At 43.3% G+C, this 19,496-nt stretch overlaps 5 protein-coding genes across 5 annotated transcripts; 2 read left to right on the plus strand and 3 right to left on the minus strand.

The window, feature by feature from the left end:
* Window positions 1–263: 263 nt before the first annotated feature.
* K444DRAFT_541923 (uncharacterized protein) lies at window positions 264–1,537 on the minus strand (the record flags this gene model as incomplete). The annotated part of the gene is made up of 4 exons (XM_024875836.1): window positions 264–518; window positions 571–721; window positions 776–971; window positions 1,126–1,537. 4 exons carry the CDS (start codon window positions 1,535–1,537, stop codon window positions 264–266), a joined length of 1,014 nt encoding a protein of 337 aa, XP_024730143.1.
* Window positions 1,538–5,016: 3,479 nt separating this feature from the next.
* On the plus strand, window positions 5,017–5,427 carry K444DRAFT_702473 (uncharacterized protein; the record flags this gene model as incomplete). Its single annotated transcript, XM_024888054.1, has 1 exon — window positions 5,017–5,427. A coding segment is annotated over one exon (262 nt), but the record flags the coding sequence as incomplete, so codon positions are not given.
* A 5,885-nt stretch (window positions 5,428–11,312) lies between these two features.
* On the minus strand, window positions 11,313–13,884 carry K444DRAFT_668237 (uncharacterized protein; the record flags this gene model as incomplete). Its single annotated transcript, XM_024887384.1, has 6 exons — window positions 11,313–11,742; window positions 11,933–12,317; window positions 12,626–12,636; window positions 12,854–12,884; window positions 13,325–13,419; window positions 13,731–13,884. The coding sequence occupies 6 exons, from the start codon at window positions 13,882–13,884 to the stop codon at window positions 11,552–11,554; spliced, it is 867 nt and encodes a 288-aa protein (XP_024730145.1). The 3' UTR covers window positions 11,313–11,551.
* Window positions 13,885–15,394: 1,510 nt separating this feature from the next.
* Window positions 15,395–17,282, minus strand: K444DRAFT_668238 (FAD/NAD(P)-binding domain-containing protein). The gene is made up of 7 exons (XM_024887385.1): window positions 17,139–17,282; window positions 17,049–17,086; window positions 16,676–16,981; window positions 16,324–16,615; window positions 15,984–16,277; window positions 15,754–15,927; window positions 15,395–15,592 (listed from the first exon to the last, which is right to left on the minus strand). Exons 1-7 carry the CDS (start codon window positions 17,194–17,196, stop codon window positions 15,531–15,533), a joined length of 1,224 nt encoding a protein of 407 aa, XP_024730146.1. The 5' UTR covers window positions 17,197–17,282; the 3' UTR covers window positions 15,395–15,530.
* Window positions 17,283–17,416: 134 nt separating this feature from the next.
* Window positions 17,417–19,344, plus strand: K444DRAFT_619219 (S-adenosyl-L-methionine-dependent methyltransferase). Its single transcript, XM_024881474.1, has 11 exons — window positions 17,417–17,713; window positions 17,767–17,831; window positions 17,881–17,946; window positions 17,995–18,040; window positions 18,094–18,161; window positions 18,274–18,326; window positions 18,374–18,394; window positions 18,446–18,468; window positions 18,517–18,554; window positions 18,650–18,790; window positions 18,849–19,344. The coding sequence occupies exons 1-11, from the start codon at window positions 17,516–17,518 to the stop codon at window positions 19,297–19,299; spliced, it is 1,170 nt and encodes a 389-aa protein (XP_024730147.1). The 5' UTR covers window positions 17,417–17,515; the 3' UTR covers window positions 19,300–19,344.
* Window positions 19,345–19,496: the final 152 nt, after the last annotated feature.

The following is a 19,496-nucleotide window of genomic DNA, read 5'->3' on the forward strand; positions in this document are numbered from 1 at the left end:
AGCTTTTAGATCTCCTCCCGAGAAAGTGGATAGAACATCTTCTTCGCTATCATCGTATGGGAAACGATTCGTACCATTTAAATGGGGGGCCGAACGGTAGTCCACATCGTAGTCCGAATCGTAGTCCAAATCCGTCGTATAATCTTCGCCAAGGATTTGAATTGGCTCGTAGGGAGAGCGTTTGCTCAGTTCATCAAACCAAACACCACATTCGTTGCTGTACCTAGAGGTAAGTTTTTCTCCTGGTTTTGAATTAGAATAACTTACCATAACATGCCACCACCAGGAGCTTCCAAGTAAGTAGTCGAGTGGCATCCCGGGCGTGGACAACGCATTTCACTGTTGAAGCGCGGTAATATCATAGCCATGGTAATTTTCATACCAGGGAAGAACTGCCACTTGTTTGAATTTATGGAAATTGAGGGATTACTTGTGTCGAATAGTTCCCACTGATCATGCGCAACAAGGTCCTTTCCCTTGCCTTCTCTGAATCGAGCTCTTATGACGGCTTCTAACATCTGATCTCCTTTAGCTCGTATGACTCTGTTCCTACAGATGGAAAAGCCCTACCGCGTAGTCGTATTCTGTGGGAACCGGAAAGGGGATGCCAAAGGGATCTTCAACTCTCATACGCGATTGGAGCCAGGTATGAGCAGTACTAGCAACAGAAATATTTGTCTGTAGTGACAGCAAGAGGTTGTAGCATCGTAAAGTTGTTGAGCTATCCACTGTGAGCCATCTTATTTCCTCGAAGTAGGGCATAATGACAACTCACTATGTGTTGCATGCAACCTCTGAGATTTTGCCTAGGCTTTGTAAAAAGTCTCCAAAGGTCGTCGTAATTTTGTTTTCGAAGACTTGTACTACCCTGGACGCCTGCTGTTGTGAATTTTTGACTTCATCGCAGATCAAATAGGTCTCATCTGCGATCCTGGATTCAATACCTCCAATGACAAGGCCTAGCTTCTCAACTCCGCCGGCAAGGGCCTCTATTTGTGCTCGAGACTTGCGATCGTTAATGACTTTAAGTTTCCTATGTGGCGCCTGATGAGCTTCCGACAACCTACGCCTGGCCGTTTAGGAGAATAAGACAAATGGCGGGGTATACGTACACTTGGTACAGACCGAGCAACATATTGATGCTACCAACATACCCTGCTAGCTCGCCTCGTAACTTTCCCACTGCATCGTCTTTCTTCGTAGCTACCCATCTTATTTTGCGCGCGGCGTCTTTGATGGCGCCAGAAGATTGACCAATGCCTAGGCTGCGGTCATATGGCTCAATACTAGCAAGAAATTGCTTCAGCGGCAGCTGGCAGGATAACGCAGCTGCTTTTATTGAATTCCCAGTAGCTTCGAGATCTTGTGGTGGATCAAGCTTATCGACTTCATTCAAGGCGAATTTCAGGCTATTCAGCTGGAGGTCAACTTGTCGGTACTGTTGGGCTGAGCCGCCAGCTTCGTGTAGAGCACAGCTGACTTTGAAGATGAGTTCGCCTGCTGCAAGGAAGTCGCCAACGGAAAATCCGAAAGACATGATGACCCGAAGTGGCCTTTAAACACATTAATGTTGGGTTCGAATAGGAATTGATGAAGTGTTGGCAAGATGCTGTATGCGGCAGCCACACTCGAGCGGGGTATCCACGTGCGACATCTACGATGGCCACACTAGTAAGGTTACGGGTATGTCCGCGGTTAATATACCGCATACTCAAGTACGCAGCGTACAGGGTTCCCCAAAACTACTAGAAAATCACGTATAGTGGTCAGAATTGAGTATACTTAATAATGATTGATTAATTAAATTATTTTTCATATTTTAATTTTTTAAAATTTATTATTTTAATACTTTTATTAATAACTTATACAAATTATTTTAATAAAATAAAGTAAATAATGAGACGACGAGCCCGCATCTGGAAACCGTGCGCACAATCCAGGCGCCGCTCTCGGTTGGTTGTGCAGGACCTCAGATCTCGTCTTCAGCTGGTTAATCGCACAAATGCTGTCGTACCGCCATCTTGTTTAGCTGCGCCGCGGAGATCTCCGAAAGTTGGCGCCTTATTATCTGATTATGGGTTGCGACCTTTCTCCTTTAATAGAGGCTTGCATGCGGGAATTCTTTTACTGGCTTACATCGACAGCCTCCTCTCTAGCCAGGCGAAAAAAAAAATTCTGTCCAGGCAGACTCGCTTGATATTTTGTCCATAGCCAATAAAAAGGGGCTCCCTAGTTGCATGCTCATTCAGCTATGCTGCATTTAGGAGAAAAGTTCCGAAATCCAATAATAAGGCCCTGAAAGAGCAAAGCGTTCAAGATTGAGACAGACATCACGTCACCCTCAGACCACTGCTTAACCAGATGTGCAGTTAGCAGACCAATTCATAGCCAATACGGTATAGTGTACAGTAAGGATGCGCAGACGACGCATAGACAAAGGGAGAAAAAGTCAGGCCGACTTTCCCGCGAATTGTCTAGTAGGCAGGGCTGGAGCGTAAGAAATCCATACTGTATTGTAAGGCACTTAGTTAAAGCTGCTAATATAGAAGGGGCGAGTCGAAGAGCCTCGCTAGCGCGAGACAGGGAGCCTTCGCTTCAGTGGCCAATCAGTGGCCAATCAGCGGCCGGAGAGTAGAAAGTGGCCCAGTTGCATTTAAGCATACTAATTACATTAACTTTATTATATAAATTAATTTAATTTCTAATAAGGCTCTTAATAAGCCAAATATAAGTAACTTTAATTAAGAGATCTAAAAATTACAATTTGAGTATTACTTATATTATTAATTAAATATTTCTTATAAAAGTATTTATTTTCGTGGTTTCTTTAATGAAAAAGTCTTAACTTCTCTTATATAAGAACTAGTTACGAGTAAATTTAATTCTTAAAATATATTAAGTTAGTATTATAATTTAAATTAAACTAATTCTTTTAAGATTAAGTAATAACTAAGGTTTAATTCAATTTTATAAAGTACTTAATAATAATTTAAAATAAAGTTAGTAATCGAGTTCGATTTCTTATATAAGATATTCAATTTGTAATACTTAATTAATTAGAATTCCTTACTTAATATAGGTCGAGTACTCGATTTTAACTTATAATCTTATAATTTATTTAAATATAATTCTAATAAATAAACTTAATTAAATAAACTTAGCTTCTGTAATAAATTTATATTAGTGAGTTATATAAGAAAATAAACGGACTTGGCACTAAGTCCATTTAAAAGTTATAAATAAGGTAAAAATATAAAATAAATATCTCATATACAGCTGTAAAGATTACTTCATTATATTAGCTAATGGAACAAAGACACGCACACCGCTTTCAAGCTCGCGCTAGGTAATAGGTGACAATAATCGTTGCACGCTTGCAACTTTCTACAGCAGCATATCTTGTTCCATATAAACCATGTTCCCACTTGGTATTCTATATTGTGTTTCTCTTCACGACTGGCAATATTAGAGCGCTTTCGGGACCGGTGCGCTTCGATAAGAGTTCTGATACCGAGCTACATAGGAGCGATAATGGGGCTAAGCCCATGTCTCTGCATCTCACCTCCAACTGGTTGATTCGGCTAACAGCACAATGTCTCAAACGGTGAGACTGTACAAGAGTACCCCGCAGCTGAAAATCCCACACATGATTCTCATGCATATGGTAATCTGAATATGCAGGCCATCGGAGAAAGCATTATCGCAGATTTGCGAGAAGGAAAGTAGCAGTATTGTGCTATTTCGACCTACATGAATCCTTTGGACGACTTGGATTGCACGGCTTCCCCACCATCTCATGAACAAACACCCTTTCTTCAACTATGAGCTATATGCCAATTGGTTTTTGTACTTTATGAGCTGGTCGCAGCTCGGGCGACTGAGAGTTGCAGATTTTTGGGGTGCCGATCCTCTCCTACCACAATCCAAACACTTCAACAGCTTTAATCAAAGGCGGAATGGAAAACACATGGCCAACTACACAATATAAAGTCTAGGCGGTTCATGTTGAGTTATACTCAAAAAAACACGGAGAAGATGACGAGGATATATGAATTTTGGGGGGGAAAGTGCTGAGTGGTTGCTGCAAATAGGCCACGGATTTTGCCGAGAATACGAAGCCAGCTGATGCATCTTGCTGTTAAAAATCAGGTTTTGGTGCAGGCCAAGTCAGCTGCCCATTTATCAGGCTTTTTCAGCCCTGGCTAGACCCTCTCTTATAATCATCAATTCATCAGTTGCAGACGGCTCGATTCAACCAAATCTTAACACCTGCAGCACGAACACCAAAGACCAGCCCCATTGCAACCTGAATCCTCAACACTCCAACTTCGTTATCACTTAGGACACAAGTTTCTACAAAATTACTTCTGCCGCTTGAGAAGTCTTTCATTACTTAGAGGTCAAGATCGGTACTTCTCAGGAATTTATAGCAACTCTTTGCAGACTCAAGCAGGTACACATGGCCTTGCCGTCTTTGACGCCATTGGAAGCATTCTGCGATCGATGTCAACTATTTCTAGCAGCATTTCTACGTGATGACTACAGTATCTTCATTCACGATGTTGAGGACTGGATCATGGAACGTACCCGTTTAGATCCATGTTATCGGCATCACAGAAGTCTTATTCAGCTCCAAACTGCCAGCGATAGTGGCTGTCCGATTTGTATGCAGATATTCGCTACTCTTAAATCTGGATTGTCGGTATTTACATCTGGGACAAGTACTTTCTGGATTGTTATCAAACCGGAAGATGATAACTTGAAGGTGTCGTTTGTCGATGACAGAGGCGTACAGGGGAACATTATCGACTTCAAGGTTCTTAGATTCGTCTGTGACGAGAATAAGGATGGCGTTCCCTCGAATTCCGATTTACTGAATGTTTCGCAAGTTTTTGTGACCGCGAAAATAGATCAAGAACTTCGGCGCAACCATACGCTTGTCGACTCTACAATTGAGCCGATGCCAGAGATGTTCATCGGGAACCGAAAGAAACAATGGGGCCTCCCTATTTCGACTGATAACTGTCTGACGACTCTTGCTCATACTTTCTCACAAAGAACCGATGATGATGCTGTTGTCAAGCTTGCTCAAAATTGGCTCACGACTTGCGTCCGTGACCATACAAATACATGTAGCCACGCCCCAGGCTACATGCCCCCTCGTCTACTTGATCTCCGAGGCTCTGATGTCAAACTTGTCTTGCGCCAAGGTATAGACGACTTCAATATGTCATATGCGGCTTTGTCGCATTGCTGGGGTGCACACCACAGCTTTTAGTCCTTACGTCTGATAATATCACCAGTCTAATCGATGGCATCCGGATTGACGACCTGCCCCGAACATTCCAAGATGCCATTTTGCTGTGTCGCAAACTTGCCATCTCATTGTTATGGATAGATTCGTTATACATTATTCAGAAAGGAAATGAGCATGTGATACCCCCGTTCGTCAATACGAGCGATTGATCAATCGCCCTCCCGATTGATCAATCGTAGTGTCACGTGCTACGCACTGGCCATACATAGGCCTATATATAGCTATTTCCCCGCCCTTAGGGCACCATCATTCCTTACTATTATACCAATATACACCCATATTATCCCCACAGCCCCTTCAGGCCATGACACGTAGCGCCCGATTAATCAATGGGGGGGTTTACGATTCGGGCTCTACAGTGGGTCCCGATTGATCAATCGGGACCCCGATTGCCCAATCGGGTAATATTGAGGTTTCGGGAATGGCAAAAGCAGTATATATTAGTATATTTCACCCAAATCAAGCTTTATTATACATGCCTCCTATTTCGTCTAGGTGCTTTTATAGCTACCCTAGCCCTTTTTGGTACCCTTACACCCACTTGTTTACCTGATTCCCCTTCTCTAGCTCTATCCTTACGTACTTGCTCAATAGCTACTCTCTTCTTTATTCTCTCAGATACCCTTCCAGCCTTCTGAACTAACGAAATTGAACCCCGATTATTCTCCTTTGCTACTACTTTAGGGAGGGTAATTTTGTCTTTCTTATAGGCCGTACCAGTAATAGGCAAATCAGGATAAGTTAATTATAAAGCAACTTTATTGAGAGTATTATATGGCCAGAGGGTTATAAGCTCACCATACTTAGTAGTTAACCGGTAGCCCTGTTTTTAATTAGCTTTAGCCAAAAGTATATCCTTATAAGTTATATACCTTTAAAGTCTTTTCTAGAACTCTTATTAGAATCCGAGCTATTTCTATACTAAATCGATATTGCTTTGAGATCTATAGGGTTACGATCTCCTAAATATTATATTCAAGAGCTTTAGTACTAGCCCTTTTTACTATCTTCTCTTACTATTTCTTTATATACTCTGTAACTCTCTTAGTTAGTTCAGATAAAATCATCTCCTCTACTGCTTTCTCCTATTCTGCTTTCTTATTAATAAATAAGCTATTCTCTCTATTTTTTTCTTTTCTTTGAACCTTAATAGTAGATAATTATTCAGAAGTACTACTCTTATTAATATCAATTTCCCTCTTTCCTAAGGCTATATATATACGGTAAGTACTCTCCTTATAATTCAGGAAATCAGTAGATGGCTTTCGTCCAAACCAGACCTCATATAGTATATTACCCTTAGGAAGGGCAGATATAGCCGTAGTATTAATTACCTATATAATTAAAGGAAGTAATTATATCCAAGATTAGATACTAGTATCCGCTCGTACGGCCCGTAATCATTTCTTGAAGATTCGATTAGGGGTAATAAGCTCGTCTGCAAATAATCTTTATCTCTCTCTTCTTATAAACCTTAATTACTTTTCCCTTAAACTCGCCCCTATTATTACAGGCTAGAATAATAATATACCTATTATTATTTAGCTATTTAATAAGCTTGTCTGCAGCTTCGTCTGTAGTCTTAGCCTTAAGCCTACGGATCCAAATGAACTTAGAAAAATGGCATTTCAATTATCAGATCTATATATATTCTCTATCCGGATTATACTATAATAATATTAGTAAGTAGTATAGATAAAAATCGTAATTTTTATAATTTTCGCGAAAATCGCGAAAATTATAGGAAAAGCTCAAAAATGCAGGAAATACAGGAAATACAGGAAAGGCTAAAATAGGAGTAAATTACATAATTTAGGAAATACTTATATGGAAATCCATTAAATCCAGAACCATATACTGGCCAGGATAATGAGATTGAATGGGTATTACTCCTATATTATTCTTTTGAGCCTTCTTCTTATTATAATAAGTATAATAGGCACTTATCCAAATGTGATTATTACAGGATAGGCCATACCAAAGTCGTCTTATATACTTAAATACAGTATTAGAAGCTATTATATAATTAGTATAAAAATTAATAGCTTTAAGGGAATACTTACCTATATATATTAATTTCTTATAAATAGTAATTAAAATCTCAAAGGCATTATTATAGTAAAGAATATACCGGGCTAGAAGGATCTTATTACAGCGAGTATTATAGTACTCCTTATAATATACTTAATTATTCTAAAGCTCGTATAAGTGGGATTTGTACTTAATATTAGTATAGTAGTACTTCTCTGCCTTAGTTCTACCAGGAAGCGGAGTATTAGGATTTTGAAGCCACTATCTAATATCTATATGTTTCCTAGTAATAAGAATTTTCCTACTACCCCCCTTAGCAAGCCTCTAATCCTATGCAGCTTCGTCTTCGGCAGACCAATTATTAGTAGGCTCTTTAGTAATTGGGGAGGGCAAAAACTAGATACCAGACAAACGAGCTCCTGGAGCAGTAATATCAAAATATTGCTCTGCTTACCTATAAATATGCTAATAAGGCATATACAGGGTTGGGAATAAACAAAGGATTAAAAGAGACATATTAGAAGTAAAGTAATTAATTAATTAAGAGGTATAAAAATCAGTGGTTATACTTGGTAAATTAGTACTTGTGGTACTTATAGTATAAACTATATCTAGAAAATAAGAGAGTAAAGGCCCCATATATATCTAGAAGCTCTGGAGAAGTGTCTTTACCCCTATTATTACTTCCCTTAATGCCTAGAAAAAAATTAAATAAACTATATAATGCTATAGGTATAGTATAAATAAGTAAGGTATAAGCGAAATAAGAAAATTAGACTTGAGGATATACTTAGTATTAAATATTAGAAATCTATATTATAGTATAAAGAGTAAGGCTTAAGCGAAGTGAAGAATATAGAATTGAGGATATATTTAGTATGAACTAGTAAGTAAAAGCTTTTAGCTCCCTTAGCCCTATTAGCCCCGAAACCCCAATATTATGCGATTGATCAATCGGGACATTGATTAATTAATCGGGACCCACTGTGGAGCCCGAATCGTAATTAGCCCCGATTAACCAATCGTAGCGTCCGATTAATCAATGGGAGGGGGCGATTGATCAATCGCTCGTATTGACGAACGGGGGGGAACACATGCAGCAGATTGGCAACTTCATGTTCGGGAAATGTCATCAATCTATTCCAAATGCATTCTCTGCATTGCAGCAGACAGTGCACCAGATGGTAGCGGAGGCCTTTTTGTCTCTCGTGACGCAGGACTTTGGCGACCTGTCGCAGTTGACGCCAGGGCTTGGCGTGGTTCTTTAGAAAGTAACCCATCACCGTCAACACCGCCAGACCGCGACATCGATGAGGCAACCGAAGATGGACTTCTCATTTTGAATGTCAGTCACATTGACGAAGGCTTCCGAAAATGCCCCCTCTCCACACGCGCTTGGGTCTATCAGGAACGTTTCCTAGCACCTCAGGTTTTGCATTTTGGATTGCATCAAATCTACTACGAATGTCTTAGCGGCGACCTTGCGTCGGAGTGCTTTCCTGGAGGAGGCAAAATCTTTAATCTTCCATCGTTGGACGAACGACTTGGTTCATTCACATTCAATCCAATCATCTGTCCAGAAAAACAATGGAGGGAGATTGTGGGCCCATATTCTCGGAGGCTACTTACCTACAACTCGGATAAGCTTCCAGCTCTCGCTAGCGTAGCACGACAGTTTGCGGAGAGGAACAATTTCACCAAATATCTTGCAGGATTCTTCGATTTTGGCACGCTTACTCCTCTTTTATGGAGAGTGACCGAAACAAGACATGAGATTAACGAGTCAGAATTACAACCTGTTGGTGTGTATGTGGCACCATCATGGAGTTGGGCAGCTGCCACTGGACCCATTGAGCTCCCTGATATCACTTCTAACGAGATTGTCCAAAACTATAACCTGGCTCATGTTCAAGGTCATGAGTGTGAGCTGTTGGATAAGAGCAACATTTTTGGGCAGTTGCTGTACGCGTCAATGACAATCGATGCTCCTTTTTGTGATATCATCTTTGAGGAAAATGTCCAGAAGGCGAATGATGAATCAGGCGACATACATCATCACTACAGAAGCACATTGGATGCAGCACTCAAAGTCACTCAATGTCATCCCAATCCGAAATGCCAATTCTATCCAACTCTTGCCTGGGCACAACTTTACAATCAACACTTCTTACGAGAACTTTTATCCATGAGAGGTAAAGATTTGTCAAGCTCAGACCGTACGCCACAGATTGATGAAAATGTCTCGATAGCTTTTGATGGTACCAAACTCGAGCTAGGACCCAAATATTGTGTCGCCTGGATTAGAAGGAGGCAAGTCGAACAGCTTTACAACATTGATATTCTACACGAAGGAATTATCCTGAAGAGGTGTCGAAGCAGGTTGGCATTCCATCTTGAAACTCACTATACGAGGATTGGACATATCATACATCAGTGGAGGCTGTTTTTCAAACATGAATGAGATTCTATCATAACAAGAGACTTCGGTGTGGGAGATGATTGGGACCCGGTCTCCATGGCTGACTTTAAAGCGCCGATGGAGAAGACCATCAACTTCAAAATGCTGTGAGATGGATATCATGAAACTTCGTACTGACTTCATACGTTCAGGTCATTGGGGTCAAGCTTGTCGGAATCACGCACCACTAGGCTCTCCACGCCGCGAGTTGTGTCCGTGGCTCATAGGCTAGGAACAGCGCCTTAGCTGGAAGGGTTTATGCTCGTGGGCGAGCTCAGCCGTAGATTTAGAGGCCCGTTTTCTTTACCTGGGGAGATCGGCTTCGCCTGCCAATTATGATCGGCGTTAACGTCGCTCCCAAGGGAATCTAAGCGCTCACTAAGGCTGAACAGTGTGCTCGCTTTTTCTGTCTACAGAAGTACCGCCTTTGCAGTATTTCCCAGCTTTGTACTACTTACAGGAGCATTATCGGCTCTAGCCCTAGTATTCGCCCTACTATGGAAGACCATATTGGAATCTACGACGAAATGGAATCTAAGATTTTTACTACATATAGTTGGCTCGCGTGTTGCTCCGCTATTAACCTCCTCGCTATCCCATGCTCTCCCCGCGTCTCCCCCCTTATACTTCATCTCGCTTTTAATAACGTTATTATGTTGAGCTACACAGTTTTTTTATGCTTTTACATAAGGATGATTAGCGGACATTCAATTATAGGGAGCGCGCGTCTGTCACGCGTGTCTTGACGCGTACGTATGCTTTCTATTCACATGCTTTTTGCATCCCATCAACTTATATATCCTTTCAACTTGTGACGATTCTGTCGTTACCTGACTTTCACCTGACAAGCCCTCTAGGCCTTCCTGAGCCTGGCTCAGGAAGCGCTCCACGTGACGGGCCCCCTATATATATATGAGACTCAGGGTCTCTCCCTCTCTCTTCTTTTCTTTTCTCCTTAGCTTTAGATCCTCAGTATATAGGCAATATCTAGGAGTCTCACAGACAGTACGCCGTCGCCCGTGAGAGGTCAAGTTGAGAGAAATGCCAAATCTTGGGCTCAGATTAAACTGTTAAGAAATACGTGAAGAACTAAGAATACAAGTGCGGTCTGCTAGCAAATAAACAGACCGCTGGGGTACAACACTAGTCGTTGTCCAGCAACTACTCAACAGAGCTGTCACTTGCGTAACAACTGACCCTATAACACCCCAGAGAAGGCCAGTACAAGGATTAGTATAGAGTCCTGTAATAAGAGGCCAAACCATTGGATTACGGAGAAGCCGAATATCCTGCAGAAGTACCGATATTCTGGACCTTCGGAGACACCGAACATTAGATCACTTTCGGAAGCCCCGAAAGCCCAGTCAATGGAGACACCGAAGGAGTGCTATTACATAGTCTTATAAGGGTCTTGAGGTTGAAGATAAATACAAGGCTATAGCCTTCTCTTAGAAGGCAAGCTTGAGGTTTTCTTTCTTAAGAATATTAGTAGTACATACTTTGATCAAGTAATCTACTTCTGCTCGCTTCTAATATTGAGTGAGCCTTGTTTCCCACTCCTTATTCTGCTATACTATGATCCCTCCTGCTGCCCGCAGGCGACTGCAGCCTATTACACCGATCCTGAATTAACTCGACCCCGATTCTGAATCAACGCGAACCCGATTCTAAATAAACCCGACCCCAAATGAACCTGAGGTCGAGTTCTTTTCGATAAATGAACGCGGGTCGGATTAGTGTGGTTATTAGCGGTCCAGGCCGTGCTTTGCAAACGCAAGGCTCGTTGCGTAGCCGAGCGTGCTGTCTATATCGTACTGAATAAGTATTGGCCAGTGCTGCTGCTCGGAGCGTTGAAGGCAGACGTGTATCCACTCCTCTTCCTCCTCCTCCTCCTCGTTAATGTTTGCGTGCTTGCCCTCGAAGACTCTAGCCCACTCTACGTACGCCGTCTTCTTAGGGGTACCGTAGCGTTAACTGGCTTAGTACGTCGGGGACCTGCCCTGTAAGAGCCTCAAGGTCACGGAGCGAGTAGTGATTTGTTAGTCGGCGCTGGTCTTAGAAGTGAAGCTGGCGGGCCTGGTCGTGTGTATTCGGCTCGCATCCGTGGAACTGGAGTAGGTGCTGACCTAGCTGCGTAGCAAGGTCGACTGCCAGCTCTTCTTTTCGTAGCTGGTCTTGGATAATCGAGTCGTCATCTACGTAATCCTCGCCTAAGCCCATATCCTCGCCTAAGCCCATATCCTCGCCTAAGCCCATATCCTCGCCTAAGCCCATATCCTCGCCTAAGCCCATATCCTCGCCTAAGCCTCCTTCCTTATCCCTAATTACTTCTATAGCTTTAGAGGGAGTACTACTAAGCTCGTAGAACTCATCGTCTATAGGGGCAGGCACTAGGCTATCCTTAATCGGCTGTAATGCTATAGAGATCGTTCGGCTAAGCCGGCTAGTAATAGAGCTGGCTTTTGGTAGGGATGTTGACTTTGAGACGTAGTAATAGTCGCTAATTCGGACCTGGGCAAGGCTAGAGCTTTGTCAACTCGACTGTCATGATGCTGGGGCAGTGGACTACTAGCGGCTACCTAGGCTAGGGCTTAGGTCCGTGCTCTGAGCAAGCTGGATATCGTCGTTAGTAAGGAGAAGTTGAGGCTCACGTATCTCCTCTCCCTCTCAATTCCCTTCCTCTAACTGCCCTTCCTCTAAGTGCTCCTCCTCTAGCTAGACTAAGCTACTTGCTTGAGCTATAGTTACTTCTCTTTTATTATGTCTTTCTTGGCCTAGTATAAGTAGGCTACTAAGTATAGTAATATTAATAAACTAACTTGCTTATTAACTAGAATTAGTTAAAGTAACATAGTTAGATGTAATTACGTATATAATACGTTACTTCCTTGCGGAAAAATAATTGAAATAGGAGTAATTAGGGTCTGATTCGTATACGAGTTAGTCCTTAATTAATCTGAGTTACTCCCTCGTCCCCTCGATTCTCCTTTAGTATTCGGGATTAATTCAATCGCAATTTAGACTCTCCTAACAAAAAGTAATTATACTCTCAGAGAGTACTATAGCGGGGTAATATAGCTAAAGTACTTTTAGCTAATTAATTACTTTTAATTTTTTAGTTATTTAATTACTCTTTTTATATCTTTATTTAAAAGGCCTTTTTTACTATAATTTAATAAAGAAGAAGATATAGTTATTAGCTAAGCTTTAAAACCTTTATTAAGCTAAGTCCTTATATAATAACCTTAATTAAGGAGAGTTAAGGCTAATTAAGTATATATATTTATAGTATAAAATATTAAAATCTACTATCCAAGCAAGGCTCTATAGTACGGCACTCAAAAAACTATATTAGTATTTAAATAGAGTTATATTGCTATATTATAAATATCTTCTATATATCTTTCCCTTCAAGCGTATAAAATAAACCCTGTTTACTTCTATTCTTGCAATGCAATACTCTTCCAATATTCACTTCTCCTTGACAAATCTTCGATAGTCTTCTCACAGCAACTCACTACAGCCATATACTGGTCGACCTCCAGTCTAATCATATACTCAATTTTCATTATAGTCAAATTATCAAGCAGGATATCCTTAGACTTCAGCAAGTCTAGGATTACTATAGCAAGAATGGATTTGGTCTGTTTACTCGGATCGATTTCCCGTAGAGGCTAATTTGGTATTAAAAATACATCGAGTACTTTAAAGCGAGAAGCTACCGCTAATCAATTACTCGACCCGGGAGTCGTCGGTACTAGCGCCATCTCTCCCGTTGTATAGCATGGTATAGAAATGGCTATAGTCTTGGCAGCTTTTCTCGAAGGTATAGCATTATATATATCCCCCAACTCGTCTGGAGAGTCCTTAGGTTAGTATTACTTGGCTAGCATTGAAGGAGGATAATTTGAAGAATATACATACCTTTACAGGCGAGTATTCCAGCCGGGCTGGCTTCCTCCTTTACCTCTATCACATCCCGATTTCCGTCTCCTCTAATAAGTAATATGGGATCATCTCCCCTCTTCCTCTTATTTGGTAGTGGGGTTTTCGTTACGGCGGAATCCAAAAGCCCCATCCCTACGAGCCGATCTTTTCTGAGCTTATGATCTTCCTCCAAAAGCCAGAATTTGCAACCTGCGTCCCTGCTCTTGGGGCATCGCCAGACTATAGAGCAAACAACTTGCGAGTGCGTTTGATGGAATGATACAAATGAGAAATTAAAACATACACCACTAGAGTAATATAGCCAGGGTGAAGTCGTGGAATAAAGAGGAAGGGCAGGGAAGTTGAAGAACAACTGGCCTTGGCAAGGAGCTGTTGTGGTAGCTGCACACCCCGGGAAGAGTGCATTCTCGGCCTAGCACAGACCCTGCTTTTATTTTGAGACTCGTCCACAGAAAGTTCAAATCGACGTATCTACTTCATAAAAACAAGAAAGGACCTCATATTTGAACGATACTTGAATACTTTACGCTTAAATCACATCGAGTTTTCAAATCCCACTTCTGGCCAGCATTGCAAGAGCTTAAGGAAAGCAAAATTGATATCTTCAAAGGTGCTTCAGAATTGGCCCTCCAGGCCATGCAAAAGAGGAAGCAGCGGATGCAAGGATAGCTGCCGTGTGGATCCAAGGCCTGCGAAATGGGGCGAGCCAGAAACATCCCCTTTCTCAGAGGGACCAATCCAAAATCCACTGCCTCAATTCGGCCGACGTGAGAGCTGCAGCCTCGCATGCGCAGCCCTCGAAAAATAATTCAGCACTACTACACCGATATTAGAGGGGGAAGAATGAGGTTTGAATGCAATGATGCGAAGGTTTCTGTCACGTATGTTCCAAAGGATTTCTGTTGAGGGAGAAGCTGTCGTTACTCACGTCGGAATTTCGAGTGCTTGACGGCCCCAAGAATTGCTGACTCTGACCATCATCTGCAATGGCGGGCTCTTTCACACGGGGATTTGGATACACTCGCCATGGCCAGTTCCTGTGCCACGGCCATGACGACGACTGCCACTTCCCCCGAGCCTTGTGTTCCTTTTTGTTTAAGGCCATCGCCTTATCGTGAACCATGCAGTGGCTTCTCGAGCCACACCATGAGTCCACGAGGCATCCAATTGGCGGGAGCGAACCGCCTTCCACACACCACAGATTTGGCCAGAGATTTGAAGAACGAAATCCTCTATTGTAATCTCAGATCACGTGTCTTAATCATGATACATACTCCGGCTAGACCTCCCCCCTATATGAGCTGATAACGGGAAGAACCCAGTTTCTTATCAGATCCTGAAACGGCAACCTCGCCGAGCCATGCTCACATGATCGCATCAAAATGAGGCTGAAGAATCTGACTTATGACACAATATGCGGCATGAGAGGTAAGTAACAGCACGCTTGCTGGAAGATGCTGAGAGATGTACGACGCAGAATACAATAAGCCTTTGCTTTGACCTACAATTAGAAGTGCAATGGCAGGCACTGAGGATCCTCCTTCGCTCTCAAGTCCAGCTCCTTGAGAGAACAGTCAGCTATCAGTAGTGGAGGAGTCCTCAAGGATTTCTGAAGTGGGAATTATTCCTGTGAAGGCGCAGCATTGCAGAGTCTCTAGAGACGGCTTCATGTCAAGGTCCTCAGATGACTAGATTGGACTTGGCAAATGAACGCCGAACAAGGGTGGACCTCGATCGCTTCATGACTTCGTGATCCTATGTGACTGATTCTGCTACCTAGTTGACCTTTGATTTACCGTACCCCTGTTTATTAAGTACTGGTGAGTCCATGAATTTCTCTATCATCGAATTAGTATGGAGTCTTCGCTGAAATTCTAAAGAGATTTCAGGAGCTGGGAAGCCAGCTTACGACACCAAAATGCCTATGCTGGCTTTTGAGAAGCTCCCAGGCTCTCAGCTCCCAAAGAAGAAATATCGATTCGGTATCGAATAAACCTACCAAAATCGTGCACCAGCAGTGCATTCCTTCGACTTGTCTCTACTTCATCCGCGCCTCTCTTAACCAACTCAGCGTTGTATTCCTCAATCGCCACACCCTTCGTCCTTGTCCCATTCTTGATATCTAATACAGCCTTGATGAAGTTATGCGCGTCTGCAATGCCGTGGTTGAGTCCTGTTTATCGTTAGCTAATGACCGTTCTTTCCCCGATTCGTACAATGAAAACTCACCTTGGCCTCGATGAGGCGGGACTGGGTGCGCACTGTCTCCTGCCAACGTAAGGGTACCGTGTTGGCTGTCCCACTCAATGGTTGGCCAGTATGATACAGAGCTATAAGTCACGTCTGTGTCGTCTGGGATCCACAAAAGGGAGGATTTCCAAGGCTCAGCAAGGTGAGCTGCAACCTCTTTGAGCTCTACGAGTCCTTTTGCACCGCCTTCGTGAGTTTTACCATCTGCAAGCCAGGTTGGCATGATCTGATATTGCCACGTTTCCGGTTTGTTAGCATCAGGAACATCTTGGACTGCCAAAAGTTAGCAGATCCTTCGGGGAAGTGGAGGTTCTCTTGCTTGATGTCCAGATTGATAGATTCTTCTCCGGATGTAGCGCTACGGAGTTCATAAAGTGAACGCTTCGCACAGCCTTGGACTTCTCGGCATCACCGTAGCAAACATTAAGATTGTACAAAACGACTTCCAAAGGAATAGCCCTGCCAGTTTCACCAGGTAATGCCAGTTGACGAACAGCTGATTGCGCCCCGTCTGTTCCAATGCATATGGAACCTGTAGCAGTAGTCCCATCGGCGAAGGTTCCGGTAACATCAGAAGGTGTGGAGGTTAGCGAAACGAGTTTTTTGCCATACTATATCCATACTGATCAGAAACTGAGACATCTATGGCCGAAAATGAACGAGGCACTTACCAGAATGTCGATGCCCTCGGCGCAGAGGGCACGCATTTTCCTCCTCGAAACTCGAATGGCGTTGACCATTGGGATATCTACAATGTGCTCTCCCGTCTTGGCGTTGTAGAAAGGGACAGCGTATCCCTTCGGGTTGGAAGTATCATAACTGGGATCCACTTGCGCTTCTCGGATCTTGTCAAGCAGTTCGTCTGGGAGCAACTCTTTCAGTAGAGGACGTGACCAATGAATGGACATTCCCCATTCTCGACTCCTTGGACGAGAGCTTGTAGATTCGGATTCAAAGATTGAGAAGCTGATGCCATTCTTTGCTCGCGTCAGCGGGGACTCGCGATGGATGAGTGGCAATCGATTTTATTGCCTTTCAACATACATTCTTAAGCCCTTGCGCAATCAGTAAACCGGTGACACCTACATGCGTTAGCTAAGCCTGCAGGAGTTTGCGCAGAGAATAAGCTCCTACCCGCCCCGATTATCATAACATGCAGATCCGGCTTTTCTTCCGATCCAGAAGACGCCATGTCTGGGAAGCCAGAGTTGAGAGCTCTTACTGCAGACACTTGCTCGATAGACCTAATTATCAATCCCCTGTGAGCGATGAGTGAACAGAACTTGAGATTTTGTTTGTTAATCACTAGGTGGGATATCAAGGATATTACGTAACGGTTCGCGCCGCCTCTGCAGACCCCCCACGTGACAATTTATCGTGGCCTTCGGTAGGCGTCGGACGAACTGTCAGATAACGGCCTTCTCGCAGATGATCAACTCAAACTCAAAGTCGCGACGCCCAGAGCAGACCTCATTTATGAGCTGCAAAGCGACGCGACGAGACCGACAGACATGGAGAAGAACAAGGTGGAGACGTCTTCGCCCCCGTGGCGTTGCGGTACAATGAGCCCTGAGCGCGCCAGCGACGATTCACCGCCGAACAACTCCACGGGATCCAGCCCCGGAAATGCCTCGCCGAGTCTAACTAGCGACCCTGGCGGTCTCAATCCAGTACAAGTGAGCACACCGTCTAATGAAAATGACGACGAGGTGGGCATGCTTTGCTTTGTTCATGTAACTGGAATGACTGATTATCTATCTAGGCTGCCTCGGATTTTGGGGGGCGTGAAGCCGACGGAGATTCGGCGTATGGAGGAGATGATTCAGCGTGAGTGAAATGTGAACACTTTAGCTACTTATTAATGCTGAAAGGAAAGAAATCGCTCGGAATACGCTTCCCTCCTCTCTGAAGCAAGAGACTATGTTTTTGAAAATGGCAGAAGGTCAGGTTTCCGGATCCTTTTGAGGTGAATCAGCCTAATATTTCTTAGGTACCATGGCTACAAAGAAGGCCGCTACATGTTACCAAACGATGAGGTATAATGACCCTTTCCACGTACGTCGAAATCATTGTTGACGAGTTTCATCAGACTGAGATGGATCGAGAAGACATGAAACATCACATTTCGATGTTGATCACAGAAGGTCGACTGCATTTGTAAGTACGACCCTATCTTGTATCCGAGCACTCGACGGTCTCTCTTAGGACACTGTGCTAGCTCTCCCGAAATAGTCTAGATCGGGGAATTTCTGACTCCTCGACTACACAGAGCGCCAATTGGGAACCATCCACAGCGTGTTGTTGATATAGGAACGGGAACAGGTATCTCCCCTTGAACAATCGGTAATTATCCTTTTGACAACGTGTAGGCATATGGGCTATCGAATTTGGTCAGTTTGTCTACCTTGTATTCGTAAACTTTACTAAACAGTAATGTGCAGCGGACGCATATCCTTCGGCTCAAGTACAAACGTCAATTTGAGTATACCGATCCAATGGCTAATTTACTCAGGTGATTGCAACGGATCTAAGTCCAATTCAACCCACCTGGTAGGTCAGTTCAGTTAATTGTATGAGAAGACATGAAGAGCCGACGAGGCCCATGATTATCAAACGGAGAACCTTGGAAATGCTAATTTGGTTAGGGTTCCTCCAAATCTCAATTTTGAAATAGATGATGCCGAAGACGAATGGCTCTACAAAACAGACAGTCTTGATTTTGTCCATTGCCGCTATTTATTTCATGGCATCCGTAATTGGCCAAAACTTCTCGATCAAGCAATGCGGTATGTAGTGGTCACATTACTTTTTTTTTTTTGTGACCTGCTAATTGCGTGGCTAAAGGGCTCTCAAGCCGGGTGGCTGGATTGAGATTGTTGAAATGCATGTGATTCCAACGTCATATGATAATTCATTGCCTGCGAATTCTCAGATCCAGGCTTTCTACGACGTCTTGGCTGAAGTTGGGCAGGGCATTGGCATTGACCTGGCTGTCGCGCAAAAGTTTCAGGGGATGCTCGAAAAAGCAGGATATGAAGAAGTTACCGAGACTGTCTTTGATTTGCCCCTCGGTGGCTGGATGCCTGATAGAAGGATGCGCGAGGTTGGATTGTTCCAGCAATATCAGATGACGGAAGGGATCCACGGTATTGCGTTTGGCCTGCTCACCCGTGTTGCCAAGTGGGATCCCGTAAAGGTTGAGGTTTTCCTCGCTGCTGTGCGGCGAGAGATGAGAGATCCAGCTGTTCATTCGCAATATTACTTGTATTTTGTTTACGGGAGGAAGCCTCAATAGGAAATATCAGCAGCTTTGTAATTGCTGTATCATAGCGACTGTGGGGTCAAGTGAAGTGTGTGCCAGCGTTCAGAGTGCTTCTGCCAGCCTCGAGATTTTATCCCTAAAAATTTTAACAAAACCCCTGCACCCTACGCGCCGGCAGAACAACGACTCAGGAAAGGATATAGCCACTTCCTCCCAAACCAAACCCCAGC

Source organism: Hyaloscypha bicolor (assembly GCF_002865645.1).
Source record: "Hyaloscypha bicolor E unplaced genomic scaffold K444scaffold_157, whole genome shotgun sequence".
NCBI classification, from domain to species: Eukaryota; Fungi; Ascomycota; class Leotiomycetes; order Helotiales; family Hyaloscyphaceae; genus Hyaloscypha; species Hyaloscypha bicolor.